Source organism: Thalassophryne amazonica, chromosome 5 (genome assembly GCF_902500255.1).
Source record: "Thalassophryne amazonica chromosome 5, fThaAma1.1, whole genome shotgun sequence".
Taxonomy (NCBI): Eukaryota; Metazoa; Chordata; class Actinopteri; order Batrachoidiformes; family Batrachoididae; genus Thalassophryne; species Thalassophryne amazonica.
The window spans coordinates 196,292-215,535 of record NC_047107.1 but is presented as its reverse complement, the minus strand read 5'-3'; the positions used below and the strand labels follow the sequence as shown (position 1 = coordinate 215,535).

General features: G+C 45.2%; 1 protein-coding gene across 1 annotated transcript in view; it reads right to left on the bottom strand.

Annotated features, from left to right (window-relative positions):
- The window catches only part of LOC117509704 (nuclear receptor corepressor 2-like), a 217,439-nt gene that overhangs the window by 13,841 nt on the left and 184,354 nt on the right, over window positions 1-19,244 (bottom strand). The window contains exons 22-30 of the mRNA XM_034169424.1: window positions 16,712-16,927; window positions 16,194-16,442; window positions 13,345-13,497; window positions 13,054-13,254; window positions 12,765-12,945; window positions 12,305-12,684; window positions 7,969-8,108; window positions 5,519-5,691; window positions 5,097-5,231 (exon numbers count right to left, since the gene is read on the bottom strand). Coding sequence (XP_034025315.1) covers window positions 5,097-5,231; window positions 5,519-5,691; window positions 7,969-8,108; window positions 12,305-12,684; window positions 12,765-12,945; window positions 13,054-13,254; window positions 13,345-13,497; window positions 16,194-16,442; window positions 16,712-16,927 — 1,828 coding nt within the window. The remainder of the gene's footprint in view (window positions 1-5,096; window positions 5,232-5,518; window positions 5,692-7,968; window positions 8,109-12,304; window positions 12,685-12,764; window positions 12,946-13,053; window positions 13,255-13,344; window positions 13,498-16,193; window positions 16,443-16,711; window positions 16,928-19,244) is intronic.

The window sequence follows — 19,244 nt, the reverse complement described above, 5'->3', positions numbered from 1 at the left end:
AGTGATGAGTAGAAAGATGTCCTAGCTTTACGGAGGGCTTTTTTTTATAGAGCAACAGACTCTTTTTCCAGGCTAAGTGAAGATCTTCTAAATTAGTGAGACGCCATTTCCTCTCCAACTTACAGGTTATCTGCTTTAAGCTACGAGTTTGAGTTATACCACAGAGTCAGGCACTTCTGATTTAAAGCTCTCTTTTTTAGAGGAGCTACAGCATCCAAAGTTGTCTTCAATGAGGATGTAAAACTATTGACGAGATACTCTATCTCACTTAAAGAGTTTAGGTAGCTACTCTGCACTGTTGGTATATGGCATTAGAGAACATAAAGAAGGAATCATATCCTTAAACCTAGTTACAGCGCTTTCTGAAAGACTTCTAGTGTAATGAAACTTATTCCCCACTGCTGGGTAGTCCATCAGAGTAAATGTAAATGTTATTAAGAAGTGATCAGACAGAAGGGAGTTTTCAGGGAATACTGTTAAGTCTTCTATTTCCATACCATAAGTCAGAACAAGATCTAAGATCTGATTAAAGTGGTGGGTGGACTCATTTACTTTTTGAGCAAAGCCAATAGAGTCTAATAATAGATTAAATGCAGTGTTGAGGCTGTCATTCTCAGCATCTGTGTGGATGTTAAAATCGCCCACTATAATTATCTTATCTGAGCTAAGCACTAAGTCAGACAAAAGGTCTGAAAATTCACAGAGAAACTCACAGTAACGTACAATGTTTGGCGAAATTCTATCCTCGGTCTTTTGGATCCTTTGGATCTATGAAGCTTAAATATGAAAAAGTATCTATCGATATCGGCGATACTGGGCCTGTATTTACTTGGTATAGGATCAATACCAAAATTCCCAGTATCACCCACCTCTACTAAATTCAGCACTTAACTGCTTCCTAATGAACAACACTGATCTAAAAAAAAGACCTAAGCAACTAGCAAAAAGCGGAAATATGAGAAAAAGCAGACATATCTTAAATACGAGGTCTGTCCGAAATCGTGCGGTTGCATCAGCCAAGCTTGAACCTTCGTGCACATGCGTGAGTTTTTTCATGCCTGTGGGTTGCGTCATTCGCCTGAGACTTCCAACACCTCCGTGTTGGAAGTCTCACAGGACATGTTGTGGCATGCTCAGCTGTTACACAATTTCTTGGATACTCACTCGACTGAAAAGCCACCGAAAGCTGTCTGAATCATCCAAATGGTTTCCAACACGGAGCTGTTTGTTGTGCGCCATGAGCGGCTCCGTCCCGACGCGCAAATTCCTCCACGTCTTTCATTACAAAATCTCCTGTAAAAAGTGCTGATGTCCACATTTTCTGCAATTTCTCTGGTAGTCACATGATGTGCCAGATCAACACAGCCTTCACTTTGGAAATGATCTGGTTGCTTCAGCCTGTCGATGGCCGCTCAGAGTGCGGCGCGCCCTCAGCCGCTGTGGGCCGTCTTTAATACGGTTGTAATGGTCCTTAATCTGTGTGACGCCGACAGAATCCTCACCAAAAGCCATCTGCATTTTCCCAATGGTTTCCACCTGGCTGTCTCACACAGTTTCTGAAAAAATTTTCATGGAGCAAAGCGGCAGTCGCTCAGTCATTTTCCTGACAATGAAAATCCGACGAGGGGGCTGGACCAGTGCTCACTCAAAGCCTGCCCACAGGCGAATGATGCAACCAACAGGCGTGAAAAAACTCACGCATGCGCACGAAGGTTCAAGCTTGTCTGATGCAATCACACATGATTCAAATCATATACTTTTTGAAAAAAATAAAAAGGTCCGTTACTTTTTGGACAGACCTCGTATCTTGTCTTTGTGGTGTATTCAATTGAATATAGGTTGAAGAGGATTTGCAAATGATTGTATTCTGTTTTATTTACATTTTTCACAACGTCCCATCTTCATTGGAATTGTATAATGTTCATTTGTAATTGTCATCATGTGGATTCTCTATGCTGTTTTTACTGCAGTGACTCTCTGGCGTGCAAGGGATTATGGGATATCCCAATAGGGCACTGGAAGAATGTCTTCTAAACAACGAGGACCTTTCCATGTGAGGAGCATCAGTTTTTTTTCCGGATTATTCCGGACTCCAAATTATGAAAGTTCTCTCTGGTGCTGGAAGTGAATGTGTGGGACAGGGGGTTTCGGGATGAGTTCTTTCCTCCTCTGGTGTCTGGTGAACGTGTGGGACGGGGGTTCCGGGATGAGTTCTTTCTTCCTCTGGTGTCTGGTGAACGTGTGGGACAGGGGGTTCCGGGATGAGTTCATTCCTGCTCTGGTGTCTGGTGAACGTGTGGGACAGGGGGTTCCGGGATGAGTTCATTCCTGCTCTGGTGTCTGGTGAACGTGTGGGACAGGGGGTTCCGGGATGAGTTCATTCCTGCTCTGGTGTCTGGTGAACGTGTGGGACAGGGGGTTCCGGGATGAGTTCATTCCTGCTCTGGTGTCTGGTGAACTTGTGGGACAGGGGGTTCCGGGATGAGTTCATTCCTGCTCTGGTGTCTGGTGAACGTGTGGGACAGGGGGTTCCGGGATGAGTTCATTCCTGCTCTGGTGTCTGGTGAACTTGTGGGACAGGGGGTTCCGGGATGAGTTCATTCCTCCTCTGGTGTCTGGTGAACGTGTGGGACAGGGGGTTCCGGGATGAGTTCATTCCTCCTCTGGTGTCTGGTGAACGTGTGGGACAGGGGGTTCCGGGATGAGTTCATTCCTCCTCTGGTGTCTGGTGAACGTGTGGGACAGGGGGTTCTGGGATGAGTTCATTCCTCCTCTGGTGTCTGGTGAACGTGTGGGACAGGGGGTTCCGGGATGAGTTCTTTCTTCCTCTGGTGTCTGGTGAACGTGTGGGACAGGGGGTTCCGGGATGAGTTCATTCCTGCTCTGGTGTCTGGTGAACTTGTGGGACAGGGGGTTCCAGGATGAGTTCATTCCTGCTCTGGTGTCTGGTGAACTTGTGGGACAGGGGGTTCCGGGATGAGTTCTTTCCTCCTCTGGTGTCTGGTGAACTTGTAGGACAGGGGGTTCCGGGATGAGTTCATTCCTGCTCTGGTGTTTGGTGAACGTGTGGGACAGGGGGTTCCGGGATGAGTTCATTCCTCCTCTGGTGTCTCGTGAACTTGTGGCTGCTTTATTCTATCAGCTGCTTCCATTAGGGGGCACCACAACAAATCAATTGTCTCTATCTCACCCTGTCCTCTGTGTCTTCCTCTGTCTCACCAACCACCTGCATGTCCTCCCTCAGCACAACCACAAACCTCCTCTTTGGTCTCCCTCTTCTCCTCCTGCCTGGTGGCTCCATCCTCAGCATCCTTCTCCCTATATACCCTGGGTCCCTCCTCTGCACATGTCCAAACCATCTCAGTTTCACCTGTCCAACTTTGTCTCCAAACCGTCCCACCTGAGCTGTCCCTCTGATATGTTCATTCCTAAACCTGTCCATTCTTGTCACTCCCACACACAGTGCCACTGTCTCTAGACCATACAACATAGCTGGTCTCACTATTGTCTTGTAAACTTTCCCCTTCACTTTTGCTGATATTCTTCGGTCACAAATCACTCCTGCCACCTTTCTCCACCCACTCCACCCTGCCTGCACTCTCTTCTTCACCTCTCTACCACACTCTCCATTACTTTGAACAGTTGACCCCAAATATTTAAACTCATCTACTTTCGCCACTTCTACTCCTTGTAACTGCACTATTCCACTGGGCTCCCTCTCATTCACACACATGGACTCAGTCTTGCTCCTACTGATTTTCATTCCCCTGCTCTCCAGAGCATATCTCCAGGTTTGACTCAACCTGCTCTCCATGGAGACTCCTGTCTGATCTCATCTGTCAACTTGTGCTGGCTGTGACTGGAGAAACTGTGCATAGTGCATGTTTTGAATTTTGCATCCCCAGTTATACAGATGATGAAGTGGCATAGAGGAGGATTTTCTTAAAAAGAAGACCTGAAAGTTCAGCTACAATTTGCCATAAGGTACATCTGAGATGGAAGCCTAGATTTGATGTTTTGGTGAGAGAAAATCTCAAAATGCTCCTTCTCGTCGTAGTCTCTCTTAAGGGGCATTTACACAAGCGTGCCTTTGCTTCACGCTGGAGAGTAAACCCTTCATTAACGGGTGCAGACAGGATGCCAGAGGGGCGCCAGTTCATGCTATTGCGCACAGAGAATTTTGAAATGTTCAAAAAATCTTTCATGCACAAAATGTCACATTATGTGGCGCGATCTAATCTCCAACACGACGTGCAGCTCGTCAAGTGGAGTAAACAAGTGAACAGAGCGCGTGGTGACATCAGTGGAACGCATCAGAGCGCAGCTCGACTGAAAGATTATAACAAGACATTAAATCTGTTATAAACATACTTTAACAGCTGCACACAAAAAGGAAAGAACACACAACTGTTTTACCAAGCCATGACAATGTAAACAACACAAATAAATACCTTTTAAGACGGCTCAAAATGCTTTCTGTAGCTTGTTAGGTGCGTGCACATGAACAGATCCGGCTGCAGCCTCCTCTGTGATTCAGGAAGTGATTACAGCCATTTTCACGGCTAATTTGCAGACAAAGATGATTAATCCACCACAAAATAATTGTTTTATATCTGCAGCATCCAGCGCAGAGCGTGTGGCAGCCGGTAGGACAAAGAGCGGCGTCCAGCTGGGAACACAGCGGGTGGGATCATCACGACACAGGTCATGCTCGTGTAAATGAGCCTTTAGGAACCACTTGTTTTAAACAAAGTGATTCCAGCGGTACCCAAGGATCCGCCAAAGACACCTAGTACCAAAGACAACTTGTTGTCACCTTAGGTCACTGGTTAGTGTCCAAGTCTCTCAACCAAACAGCAAAACAAGAAGCAGCAGGAACCCAAAGACTTGAACCTTCGTTTGCCTGCGAAGATTTCATCATTCACAAAACCACTGTTGACCTCATGACTCCATAAGATCTTCCCAGGTGCCTCTTTATCTCAAAGGTCTTGAGATTACTCACTCAGCTTCTGAAGTGCTACTGTCAGCGCACCCACTGATTCCTCAAAGATCAAGTGAGGGTCACATGTGAGCTGAGCTCTTTCCTGAGAACTTACCCCTGTTCTCCTTGCTCGGTGGTGTAGGGGACCCCGCCCTGCACTTCAGGTTCAGACATGGTTCCAACAGGAGACACTGGTTCAATACCATCATTTGAAATACTGATGGGCGACATCTTGGGCTGAGTAGGAGATCTGGGAAAAAAGAAATCACACACATCATAAAGAAGATACAACAGGCTTTTCAGGACAAGGCAGCGGTTTGCTATGAAGATACAGGATCTGAATTCACAAAACTGAACATTTTTGTCCTTCACTGGGGGTCATATGACTGCATGAGGCCTATATAATGACTTGCGTTATCAGTCACTCTGAGGGAGTGCACATCTTCGATTAGCTTTGAGGATGAACATCAGCAAAGTACTCTGAAGGTTACAACAGCAGAGCCGATATCTGACAGTGTCGATGCTTGACATTCCCACCGGTCCCGGATGCGCTCTCCTCCTGAGCCCTCCGGGTAGCGAGACCCTTGTGCAGACTCCTGTGACGTGGGTGGGGGCTGAGAGGCACTGGGTGGACGTGTGAGGTCCAGGACAGGAGAGCCATGGTAGGCCTGCTGCTGGTTCTGCCTGGTGTAGTCTTTAGTAATTACTTCCTGTTTAATTAAGACACAACAGTGGTGGTCATGCAGACGTTTAAATGACAGAACCAGACATGCAGTGAATTCCACCGAGGGCCTGACTTACTACAATCCCAGACAGCGAGCACTAAACTGGGCGCACATTCTGGGATTTTGAACATTTTGACAGAGCTGGTGATAATGTGATGCAGGTAGCAGTACGTAAATAAGATTTTGTGAGGCTTAATGACTTTAAACACAAGATAAAATTCAACCAGCCCCTTGAAGCTATAAGCAACAATAAACACACAAATATCAACTGAAAATGTCACTGATTGAACATTTATCCAATCAAAAACGAATGTGCCTTGAAAACTGTCTGCCATTTCATCAGCGGTGCGAGGTGTGGGGCACAAGCCCGGATTCAGCTCCACTGTGTTGGAAAGTGCCTCCAAAAAAAATTCTAAAGGCAACCTTGGTTTTACTGATTTAAGTTATCCTGCTGTAAACAAACTCCGTGTCCATTTCTTATGTCTGGATGCTGCAGTGAGCTAGAATATCCTGAACAACAGATCAATTATTTTGATGATTACTGGCTGTAGGCTGAAGGAGATCATTTTCAAATGTGTGCTCCTGTGAGAGGTGCTTCTCATGTCACGTACTGAGTGCAGTGTTATATATTCTCTTCACATTCACATTAACTGGACATGACAGAAAGAGAATCAGAGATCTGTGCCTGTCTTATTTGTAGGTGGAGCTGTTCACAGCACAGGTGCTGACCTGCTGCTTCAGCCCCTGTGCACGGCACTGTGCAAACTGAGAAAAAAAAGAGAGAAAAACAATCCTGAAGGAAATGTAATGCTGGTGAAGGGTGAACTGTAAAGACATGATAAATGTCACATTGAATTTTCTCTGGCTGTGACTGTTCAGTTTTTTCAATAAAAACAGGCCACATAATGCTTAATCTCAGTTTTCTGTGTCAAAGATGACTAGCATGTTGCCCCTGGGGATCCATGTATTTTTAATGTATTTACAATTATATGCACTTACACTCACTTTCTTTCAAAAGTCACTTACATTCGACTGCCCCCTGCTGGAAAGGCATGTGAGTCCAAAATGTAATTAGCAACATTAGCTAATATTCGTAGTTTCTCTAAAACTATAAGTCCTATCAGTGTTCCGTTTTGTTGGGGTTCATCCTTGACCCAAAATACAGAAACACACCAAACAGCACATGTCAGCTGTGCTCTTTGTCACTGATCAAAGCTGCATGCACGCACGCACAGCTGCTGTAAGCAGGTGGTTTTAATTTGACAAACAAAGATGATGGCTGAAGACATTAAAACCACTACACACTTCAATGTACCAACATGAAACTTAAGTCGCTCATGGTAACAGCAACATGAGACTTAACTAAATGGACAAAACCAATTAACCTACAAAAACACAATAAATCAATAACACTAACAACACTGTTAAACTAACAAACCATAATAACATTTAAAACCCCGAACTCCTATGCTGCATTGCAGCATAGCATCCATTGTTTACTGGTTAGCTAAAATTAATTTCACCAAAAATATAAGTCCTATGAACTTTGTTTTTGCAGAGTTCATCCATGACCCAAAATACATAAGCATATCAAACAGCAAATGTCAGCTCTCCCCGGTTTTTGCATGATTGAAAACACACACACACACACACACACACACACACACACACACACACACACACACACACACACACACACACACACACACACACACACACACCCACACACACACACACACACACACACACACACACACACACACACACACACAGAGAGAGAGAGAGAGAGAGAGAGAGAAGGAGAGAGAGAGACAGAGAGAGAGAGACACATCACTTGGCTATCATAATATAGATTACTGAATTAAAACAAAGAACTGCATAGCCTAAACAGCTCATGAGGAATGACTCTGCTTTCAAATGTGCAAAATACAGACAATCATAAACCCTTTAAATTTCTTCCTGGCTTGATAAATCACACTGCATGTACTACATTAGCCTGTTGCATGTTCTCTGCCCAGTATTTTACACACTTTGATAGAGACACCCCAAATTACACATTCATTAAGGCAAGTGTAGTAAAAGGACAAAATGTGTTACTTTGCTCATTTGGAAGGCGGAATCCTCATAGCGCACAGTGACGAGATCAGGTTACACATTTGTTTGTGGGTGACACTGCATTTGCACGTTTTTATACACGCAGATCTTCAGCAAATCAGGCCCTGAGGGTACAAAAGTAGAAGTGAGTGTTGCTGAGGGACATACACTGATGTGTTGAGCCAAGGTGACAACCCTCTGACTGCCTTTAACACAGGGAGACGGTGGCTGTTGTCCTGGAGACAGACACTCTTCAGGCGGAGGCCCATAGATGGCGTGTGGCTCCATGGATCCAATCTTCTGTTGAGCTGAGACAAAAATCACACCCACACAAGCAGAAACTATCAGACAGCATCAAAAACAAAACCGCGCTGATGAACAAGTGATGTGTTGAAATGATGTATTTGAGGCATTGGATTCTAAAATTGTTTCTTGATCTTAGGAAGGCATTTGATACCATGGATCACAGTCTCTTGTTGGAAACTCTTTACAAACATGGTGTCTCCACACACGCTGCCTCGTTGTTTGCACATTACTTGGCAAGCAGGATGCAGTACATTCAGATGGCTTGCGCCTTCCTTGAGGTCACAAAAGGTGTTCCTCAAGGCTCAGTTTTGGGACCTATTTTGTTCACAATTTATATTACTGCTCTGTGTGCAAAGCCATTAATTACCGTCTACCACCTTCACGCAGATGACACTGTTAATTTATTGTTGTTCAAACTCAGTGACTCAGCCATTTGAGTTCTCATAGTCCGCATTTGACGTAGTGCAGATCTGTCTGGAGAAACTGAAACTGGTCTTAAATGCAGAAAAATCCAAAATGTTTTTCTCAAAGTCACCCATTTCCTTGGAGACCATACCATTAATGAAAGCTGCCCGAGGTAATGTTCTCGAGCTCGTCAGCAGTTACAAGTATTTGTAATTAACTACTGACAGGGGGCTTTCTTTTAAAGTTCATCTTAAACACTTGATCTCCAAATTAAGGGTGAAGCTCGGCTTTCTTTACAGAAACAAGTCATGTTTCTCCCTCGGAGTTTGGAAGATCTTGATAACTGCTACCTTCTTGCCTGTACTAGACTGCGGTGATGTCGTGTATATGTGAGCTTGATCCAGTTCTCTACAGTCCTTGACCCTGCTGTATCATTGTGCCCTGAGATTTATCACTGGTTGTAGCCGCCTCACCCACCACTGTGAGTTGTACACTAATGCTGGCATGCCCTCTTTGAATGTAAGGCGATATACACATTGGATGACTCTGATTTACAAAACTCTTATCAGGTTGGTTCTGACTATTTATCCAGTTTACTTCAGAGATCTGAAAGCCGTTATGCTTTACATTCAAATGACATGTTGCGCTTTTGTGTACCTCGTGTTTGACCTGAATTGGAAAGAAAGTTTTTAGTTTTTCTGCTTCCTCTGATTAGAATGCCCTCCAACCTGAACTGAAACTGTTAAACTGATTTATTTGAACACTTTCTGCTCTATTTTAAGAAACATTTCATTTCAAGCTCAATTTTTGGAACCTAATAATTACTTAAACAACTGCAAATTATACAGAACATAATGCTCATATGGCCAAGGGTATTATAGCACTGTGTTATTTTATACATTCTAATGGTTATCTTTTTGGATTGCCCCGGAGTTCGCTGATTTCACCGTGCGGTGTTCCTCAGAGGTTAGCTGGCTTCGATCAGCTGTCCCATATGCCGGCTACTGTCCCAGCCACCCGCAGTGAGTCAGCATCTGCAGACAGAGCTCCGTGTTGGAAAATCTCCGCCCTGTTGCTCGTAGTTCCAAGAAAAACTACACGCCGCTGCATTTTGCTCTCATCAATGCAAGGTCTGTTGCTAACAAATCTTTTATCTTAAACAACTTCTTCACTACACGTGAGTTGGATTTCCTTTTGTTGACGGAAACGTGGATTAAACCCGGTGACATCAGCATGTTCACTGAACTCTTCCCCCCTCGCTGCTCTTTCCTCAGTGCACCGAGAGCTACTGGAAGAGGCGGCGGAGTTGCTGCAGTCTTTAGGGACAAATTTACATGTAAATCTGTGCATGTGAATAACTATTCCTGTTTTGAAGTACAGTTATTCACAAAGGAGCTTGACTGCCCTGTCCTATGTGCTGTTATCTACTGTCCACCTAAATTTAATAAAGACTTTATTCAGGAGTTTTCTGAGTTGTTGGCTGAGGTGGCCCCTAAATATGATCAACTCCTTATTTGTGGAGATTTTAATATCCACGTTTGCTGTCCATCTGACAAGCTGGCTGTTGATTTTATATGTCTTTTGGAGTCATTTGACTTGACTCAGTCTGTGGATAAACCTTCACATAGAGATGGACATCGTTTGGATTTAATTATTTCCCAAGGGCTCTCTGTGTCACTGGTTGAAATTTCTGAAATCCCCATTTCAGATCATCTGACTATTATTTTTAATGTTCTTGCACCTCCACCTGCAAGTAAGCCTCCTGTCCCGGGTTCCTGTCGGTGCATTATTACCTCTTCTACAGCTGGAGAGTTTACTGCTGCTTTTGTGGAGTCTAGCTTTTCTGCTTCTAATGGAGATACTTATCCTGAATGCCCAGAGAGTCTTCTGTCATCCTTCTATGCTGTGTGCACTGGGATTCTGGACATCATCGCTCCTCTTCAGCACAGATCCACCAGGACTAAGGCTGATCCTAGGCTAAATGACACAACCCGAGCCCTAAGTCAGCGCCGCAGACAGGCTGAGCGTCGTTGGAAAAAAGACAGATTGCACGTATCACTGGAGATACTGAGAGATAGTCTCGCCCAGTACCAGAGGGCTGTGAAAGAGGCTAAATCTGAATTTCTCTCTAAAATTTTTTTACAAGTGGACACTGCCCTCGTGTTTTGTTTAACATAATTGATTGACTGATTTTCTTATTAAAATGTACATTGCATAACAATAACAAATACTGTATACAAGCAACATTAAAATAAAAAGAACATATGAATTTGTGACTAGATGAAAATAAATAAATAAATTAATAAAAACGGTGCCTAAATGGCACACTATTTAAAAAATGTAATAATATATAAAAGAGATAGATTCTTCAGCATTGAGATTATCAAATAGAAATTGTCTGACTAGGCGTTTAAAAAGAGACCTGCTCCTTTGGCTCTGTACATGACTAGGTAATTGATTCCATAACAAAACACTTGTATAGTTAAACGAAGATTTACCATGAGACTTAACATTGGGTACTTGGTAGGACATGGTACTGAATCTTGTACCGATTGAGTGGAGAGTACATGTTCGCTCAAAAGAACGGGCCAAATAAGATGGAGCATTTCCATAAAAGATGTTGTGCATTTGGTTTAGTTTCAGTTGGCGAACACGCAACTCCACTGGTAACATACCAACTTGTTCGAATTCATGAATACCGATATGTTTTATGGCCGGGGCATTTAAAAGATACCGAATCACTTGTTCTGGGTACACTGCAACCGAGTTCGATATTTCTTTGTTAGTCTAGTGTACCAAGAGGTGCTGGCATAGTCAAAATGACATTGAACTCGGTTGTGAACCCACACATCTCTCCTCTGGCTGATGCCACCATTTCCACATGCGAGGACTTTCTGCACTTTTTTGTTGATAAAGTGAACTGTGTAAGAGCGCTGAGCAGCTGCAGCATTAGCCAAAGCCAGCCTGAGACGGCTTTGCATTCCGCCATGTTTGATCACTTTGAACTGATCTCCCTTATGTCCCTCACTGATATTGTTAACAAAATGAGACCTACAAATTGCCCTTTGGATGTCTTTCCAACTAGATTGTTGAAAGAGGTGCTCACCACCGTTGGGCCATCCCTCTTGGTTTTAATGAACACTTGTCTTAGCTCAGGGTGTGTCCCAAACTCTTTTAAACATGCAATAGTGAGACCACTTCTTAAAAAGCCAAATCTGGATAAAAATGTTCTGTCCAATTTTAGACCTGTTTCTAATCTGCCTTTTATCTCAAACGTCCTTGAGAAAATTGTTTTTACACAGTTGCAATTGTTTTTAGAAAGTAACTCTGTTTTTGAGAAGTTTCAGTCTGGCTTCAGATCAAGACACAGCACTGAGTCTGCACTTTTAAAAGTACACAATGACATTGCTCTGTCCATTGATACCAAGTGCCCTGTTATTTTAGTAATGTTGGATTTCACAGCGGCATTCGATACGGTCGACCATTCTATTCTTTTATCACGACTTGACCAGTGTGTTGGTATTCGTGGTACAGCACTGAAATGGTTTCCTGTGCCGTGTTGCCTGGAGAACCGTGACCTGTACAGCAGTGAAAGACATATAAATAATCCGTTTAGTTAGTGTGCTAAAGGTCATATACTGACAGGTAAAGGTCGTGGCGATGAGGTGACCCTGGGATCCAGAGCCTCTCACCCTGACGACTGCCCACCCCCCGTACCCCACCCTTAAAACGTACGAACGTAATGCATAATAACTGTGTTCAGGAAGTTGGCCGTCCTCACCGTCAGTCTTACCGAGTGCTCGGAGCTCTTGTTCCTGCACGGTCATTGGTTTGTTTGGAGTCTTTTCCCGATTAGGCGGCCCGCTCTCGCTGCGGCTGAGAGGGTTATCCACCTGGGGAGGCAGCAGGTGAGGCGGTCGACCAGAAGCTGAGGGATAGGAGCTCGGATAGATTCCTCCTGGACTTGGGCTGGACTGCTTGGGGTCGGGTTTGGTGGACAGCCCCTGCTGGTCCTGTATATGCTTGGGCAGGCCTCCCCTGTTCTTGTTGTCACGACTCAGCTCTTTGGCTCCACTACAATCCACAGCAGAAGGGTAGCCCTCAGGGGGCGCACCTGTTCTTTGGAGGTGGCCCGGGTAGCCTTGGTACCGAGCTGACGCTAAAGGCAAAGACCTGGCAGGACAATGGACATGCTGATGAGGATCTGACTTCTTGGAAGATTTCAGAGCTTGGACTCATGAAGCAGAGTTTACCGTAACACTGAAGAGCCAGCGTGCTCGCTGACAGAGAGACCTTTGACCCCGGTGTTGTGGAGGACACTGGGCCTCTGCTGCACACTCTCCTGGGTGCGAGGGGACACCGGAGAGTGCTGATGGCTAAACGGGTGGGAGGAGGTTCTGGAGCTGCTGGAGCTTGCAGAGCTGTGCTCTGTACCTACAAGACACGAGACTCAAAATCACCTGAAGGCATCATGCACTTCCTGAACCTTCCTTCATACATTCCTCATCTGACGTTTCTATATTTTACTTTTCTGCTACATACCTGGCCGCCAGATCGGTGCGTGCTCCACATTTCCGTGAGAACCGCCTTTCTCTCGGTCTCTTTCCCGTTCCCGCTCTCTCTCTCGTTCTCGCTCACGGTCCCGCTCTCGTTCTCTTTCTCGCTCTCGTTCCCGCTCACGGTCTCGCTCCCGCTCTGATGATGAGGATGTGCCTTGAATCTTGTTGAGGTGCGAGGAACCAACTGTGTGTAAAACATGTATGTGTAGGTGCGCATGTAATGTAACAGTGCAGGTTTGAGCTGAGCAGGCTAGCTAGCGTGAAGGTGCGGTACCAGGCGAGATGGGGGACGTGGTGTAAGGCCTGCCCGGGAAGGTGGTGTTCGCTCCAGGGATGTAGGTGATGCGGTCCATGGGGGAACCGGCTGTCCCTGCAGAGGGAGGGACCAGGACAGGTAAATGTGGCACCTGAGACAGATCGATGATCCCTGGAGAAACAAAGAAGAAAAGACACATAGTATTTGTGGCACTGCATTAGTGGTGGCGGTAAGGGGAATAATGTGCTAATGTCCTCTCCAGTGCAACGATCTGCTTTCTTCTTGTCCTTAAATACGCACGTCTGATGCTTTGTCAAAAAGCATGAATTAAGGAATATATTTGGGCAAAAAATGCTCACAGCTTTGGACAAACCAATCAAAAGCCTCCAAGAACAGAGACGCCAGCAGGGCTGGACAGAGACGGAACTGGACCGACCTCTGCAGCGTGCTGCAAGTCAAAGTGTGTGACCTCCAACACACATGCATCAGGATCCATTCATACATGCCGGGACAGGTTCTATCCTGGACCGACACCATGAACGCAGCACCCGGTCATTCTCAGCGAGCGGCAGATCAGAGACAAGTGCAACTCCAGAGCAGAGCACTTTAAGATTTAAGATTGTGTCCGAGTTTAGAACGGCCAATAAAAGACCATTTAAGAAGAAACCCAGAGATGGAAGGTCAACAATGGAAACCAGATGTATAGATCATAGTGGTTTATAGATATACAGTAGCTTTAAGTTTTAAAAGAACGCACTGGCACTGAAAAGCTCCCAAAAATAAACTTCCTTTACATTCTGAAATGTTAACCTAAAAGCGTCCTGACCCAGGTTTGTATTGAAGCACTGTCATTGGATCCAGTCCATCTAACCCCCGCCAGCAGCAGACACACAGCGCCACCGAGCCCGTTACAAACGCTAACGCTTGATGCAAATTAGTGTGAGATTTCAAACAAGGACGCTGCCTATGATGGATTCAAATCTGCACACAGTGATGTTTAATGAGCTGCTGTCATTTCTGAAAAAAGAAGTAAATGAAACTTAAAACAGACAAAATACTGAAGGCAGTCTGGCACAGAGTTCAGAGAATCTCAGGAACAGGGATGGGTATTGATAAGATTTTATCAATATTGATGCCATTATCGATTCCCTTATCAATACCTTCTTGTGAATTTTCTGTGTACTAAAAGTAGACTTTACATGTTTTCTATGTCAACATTATTTTATTGAGTCTTAAAGTAAATAAATATGAAATTGGTCACTGGATCCTTAAACTCTGGACATAAATAAAAATAAAGTCTGTAGTTTTTGTCAAAAGCATTTCCTTTCAGAGATTAATGGCATGAATGTAACTCCATAGACTCTGAGCTCTTACAGCAGGTTGAGCTGCACGTCAGGATGTAATTCATTAAAAAAAAACAAAAAAAACGAAGGACGTAGTTTGTTGTCTGTATTACAACAAGGTGTCATTTGATTTAAAACAGAGATTCGCTTTGAAATCATTCATTTCAAATGACCTCTGTCCAACTTTAGTGTTTGGTGCTGTGCATTAAGTCCCACACAGCAGGAACGGAGGACGATTCTCGTTTCTTGCCCACAACAAGACAAGAGTCCCAGTCAGTGACTTTAATCTGTACAAAAGTGACTCACGATTGCAGATCTTTAAATGACTTTGAGAGGGGTTAATGAAGAGATTACAGACCTGCTACTTCTGAAAAAAAGTGAAGCAGAGAACCAACAAAGCAGTGAGTCAAAGTGCTGCTTCACTGGTTGAAGCTTCAAGCAGACACGCTCTGCAGAAAACTGCAGGAGTTTTCAGTGCAGACAGAGAAAAACAAAGTGATCAACTTTGGGATTTAACAGATTTGTGACATTTGGTGTGTGTGGAGTGTGTTGTTAATGTGTTGTTAGTGTATCGTGGAGTGTATTTAGTATGTGGTGTAGTGTGGCTAGTGTGTAGTAGTGTTGCTTTTTTTGTTGTTTTATGCGTCAAAATAATGAGCCATTTTATGGCTGTGGAACAGGCGCTTCAACTTTTTTTGAGCTGGATGGAGATGAAGTGCAGAGTCAGAACCTGAACCAGACAGTGAAGATTCTGATGATGAAGTGGTTGATCCCTCTACTGTTTTGAATGAGCAACGAGAGCAGGTGGACCCACTGACGTGCACTTCACGAAGGTCTGCAGACAGGACCAGACGGCGCATCTGTGCACAATTTCTCCAATCACAGCCACAGAAGCCTGTAATTTCTTCTGGGTTGTCTGGGTGTCTTGGTGGCTTTCCTCACTCTTCTCCTTCTTGCACAGTCACTCAGTTTTTGAGAACTGTCTGCTTCACACAGATTTACCACAGAGTCTCATACTGTTTGTATTTCTACATAACTGATGTAAATAAAGTCCAACACATATTCAGTGGCAGCTTCACCATCAGAGAGCCTCGTCCACAACCACAACAAAAGACTCCAAGCTGTCAGTGACGTTAAAGGGGGCAACACACGGTATGAAGAACAGGGGGATGTAAACTTTTGATCAGGATCATGTCATGATTTAAAAAGAGGAAACACAGCTGAATGACAATAAATGGCTTCACCCAACCACTAACCATGAGAAAAAAAAAAAAAAAAAAAAAAACAAACTGTTTTTGTTATCACTCATATTCTCTGAAAAATGGAACAAACAAAAAAATAATAAACTGCCCACAACCGTGTAAGTGAGACGACCAGCGAGTTATCGCGACCGTTTCGCTTCAACACACTCCGCTGTGGTGTTGTGCAGAGCAAAATGACAAAAACTACGTCTGTGTCCAAACACTTGAGGACGTGCCAGCCCCATGTGAAGGACTTTAGTGGCAGGCCTAGCTTTAGTCTCACCTCGCGGGGCTGCAGAGTAGGGCAGCGGCAGAGGCTGGTCTCGCGGAGCAAGGCCTCTGAGGAGGTCTGAGCGCTGGGCGGCCATGGCAGCGGCTGCAGGCCACTGATGCATCTGCTGAGAGGTGATGTAATCATTGAGCAGCGTCTGCCGGTTCTCCAGGGCCGCGGTGTCAGGAAAGCCCCGGATGAGGTAGGGATAAGGGTGGGGGTACGCTGGGTTAGGCGCAAGGTGCCGGGGCAGGTAGTACGCTGCGGAGAGAGAGAGAGAGAGAGAGAGAGAGAGAGAGAGAGAGAGAGAGAGAGAGAGAGAGAACATGTTAGTCATATGTGCTCAGGGAGCACTCAGGAAGGCAACCACGCAGGCAGACCACCAGCCCATCCCCAGCCACCTACACTGTATCTGTGGCAACCAGGTGGGGTGAGGGCGTGTCTTGGACTTCCTGCAGTTGGTGGATCATGCAGAGAAAACCACCAAAAAGACATGAATGTCACTGAGTGAGTATTTCATAGAACTGTACCTGGATCGATGGGAATGCCGCGAGGCAGCGCCGCTGGATCGAACGCAAGGGGGATCTGACCACGGTACACGTCTGCTCCCAGGCCCTGCAGCAGCCGCTCATAAGAGGCCAGAGACGGCTGCTGCTCTGCCACACCAGAGAGTGGTGATTTTGTGGAACTCATCTCCCTGGGAGTGGGCGTGGCTTTACGTTCCTGAGGCGGATTCTTGGTCGAACCTGAAACAGAAGAAATTCAACAAATCATAAATACGATGGTGTGTCATGTGTCGATGTTCATGACATCACAACGCTCAATATTTCAGGACCTGACAAAACTAATGAAAAAACATGTAAACATCATAATTTGGAGAAAAAAAAAAAAACCCAGAGCATGAAAGACGCAGCGCCGATCCGGGTTTAACACGGGGCGCCGATCCGGGTTTAACACGGGGCGCCGATCCGGGTTTAACACGGGGCGCCGATCCGGGTTTAAGAAGGTTTACGACGCAGCGCTGATCCAGGCTAAAGATGCAGCACTGATCCAGGTTTAACACGCAGCGCTGATCCAGGTTAAAGACGCAGCGCTGATCCAGGTTAAAGACGCAGCGCTGATCCAGGTTAAAGAAGGTTTAAGACGCAGCGTTAATCCAGGTTTAACACACAGCGCTGATCCAGGTTTAACACACAGCGCTGGCCTAGGTTAAAGAAGGTTTAAGACGCAGAGTTAATCCAGGTTTATCACATAGCGCTGATCCAGGTTTAACACACAGTGCTGATCCAGGTTAAAGACGCAGCGCTGATCCAGGTTAAAGAAGGTTTAAGACGCAGCGTTAATCCAGGTTTAACACACAGCGCTGATCCAGGTTTAACACACAGCGCTGGCCTAGGTTAAAGACGCAGCGCTGATCCGGGTTTAACACGCAGCGCTGATCCAGGTTTAAGGAGGTTTGTTTTTAGGAATCCGCTAGCTTAGCGCAGCTACTAGCTCTTAGCCGGTTTAGCATGGCACCTTCTCCTGTCCCTCACGCACTTTTCTGCACTGGGTGTGAAATGTTTAGTTATTCCTCGGACTCCTTTAGCAGTAATGGTACGTAAGTAAATAAGGTAAATAAGTGTAACTTATTCGTAGCTTTGGAGGCCAGGCTGGGCGAACTGGAGACTCGGCTCAGCATCGTGGAAAATTCTACAGCTAGCCAGGCCCCTGTAGTTGGTGCGGACCAAGGTAGCTTAGCCGCCGTTAGCTGCCCCCCAGCAGATCCCGAGCAGCCGGGAAAGCAGGCCGACTGGGTGACTGTGAGGAGGAAGCATAGTTCTAAACAGAAGCCCCCTGTACACCACCAACCCGTTCACATCTCTAACCGTTTTTCCCCACTCGACGACACACCCGCCGAGGAACAAACTCTGGTTATTGGTGACACTGTTTTGAGAAATGTGAAGTTAGCGACACCAGCAACCATAGTCAATTGTTTTCCGGGGGCCAGAGCAGGCGACATTGAAGGAAATTTGAAACTGCTGGCTAAGGCTAAGCGTAAATTTGGTAAGATTGTAATTCACGTTGGCAGTAATGACACCCGGTTACGCCAATCGGAGGTCACTAAAATTAACATTGAATCGGAGTGTAACTTTGCAAAAACAATGTCGGACTCTGTAGTTTTCTCTGGGCCCCTCCCCAATTGGACTGGGAGTGACGTTTAGCCGCATGTTTTCCTTGAATTGCTGGCTGTCTGAGTGGTGTCCAAAAAATGAGGTGGGCTTCACAGATAATTGGCAAAGCTTCTGGGGAAAACCTGGTCTTGTTAGGAGAGACGGCATCCATCCCACTTTAGATGGAGCAGCTCTCATTTCTAGAAATTTGGCCAATTTTCTTAAATCCTCCAAACCGTGACTATCCAGGGTTGGGACCAGGAAGCAGAGTTGTAGTCTTACACACCTCTCTGCAGCTTCTCTCCCCATGCCATCCCCTCATTACCCCATCCCCGTAGAGACGGTGCCTGCTCCCAGACCACCAATAACCAGCAAAAATCTATTTAAGCATAAAAATTCAAAAAGAAAAAAATAATATAGCACCTTCAACTGCACCACAGACTAAAACAGTTAAATGTGGTCTATTAAACATTAGGTCTCGCTCTTCTAAGTCCCTGTTAGTAAATGATATAATAATTGATCAACATATTGATTTATTCTGCCTTACAGAAACCTGATTACAGCAGGATGAATATGTTAGTTTAAATGAGTCAACACCCCCGAGTCACACTAACTGCCAGAATGCTCGTAGCACGGGCCGGGGCGGAGGATTAGCAGCAATCTTCCATTCCAGCTTATTAATTAATCAAAAACCAAGACAGAGCTTTAATTCATTTGAAAGCTTGACTCTTAGTCTTGTCCATCGAAATTGGAAGTCCCAAAAACCAGTTTTATTTGTTATTATCTATCGTCCACCTGGTCGTTACTGTGAGTTTCTCTGTGAATTTTCAGACCTTTTGTCTGACTTAGTGCTTAGCTCAGATAAGATAATTATAGTGGGCGATTTTAACATCCACACAGATGCTGAGAA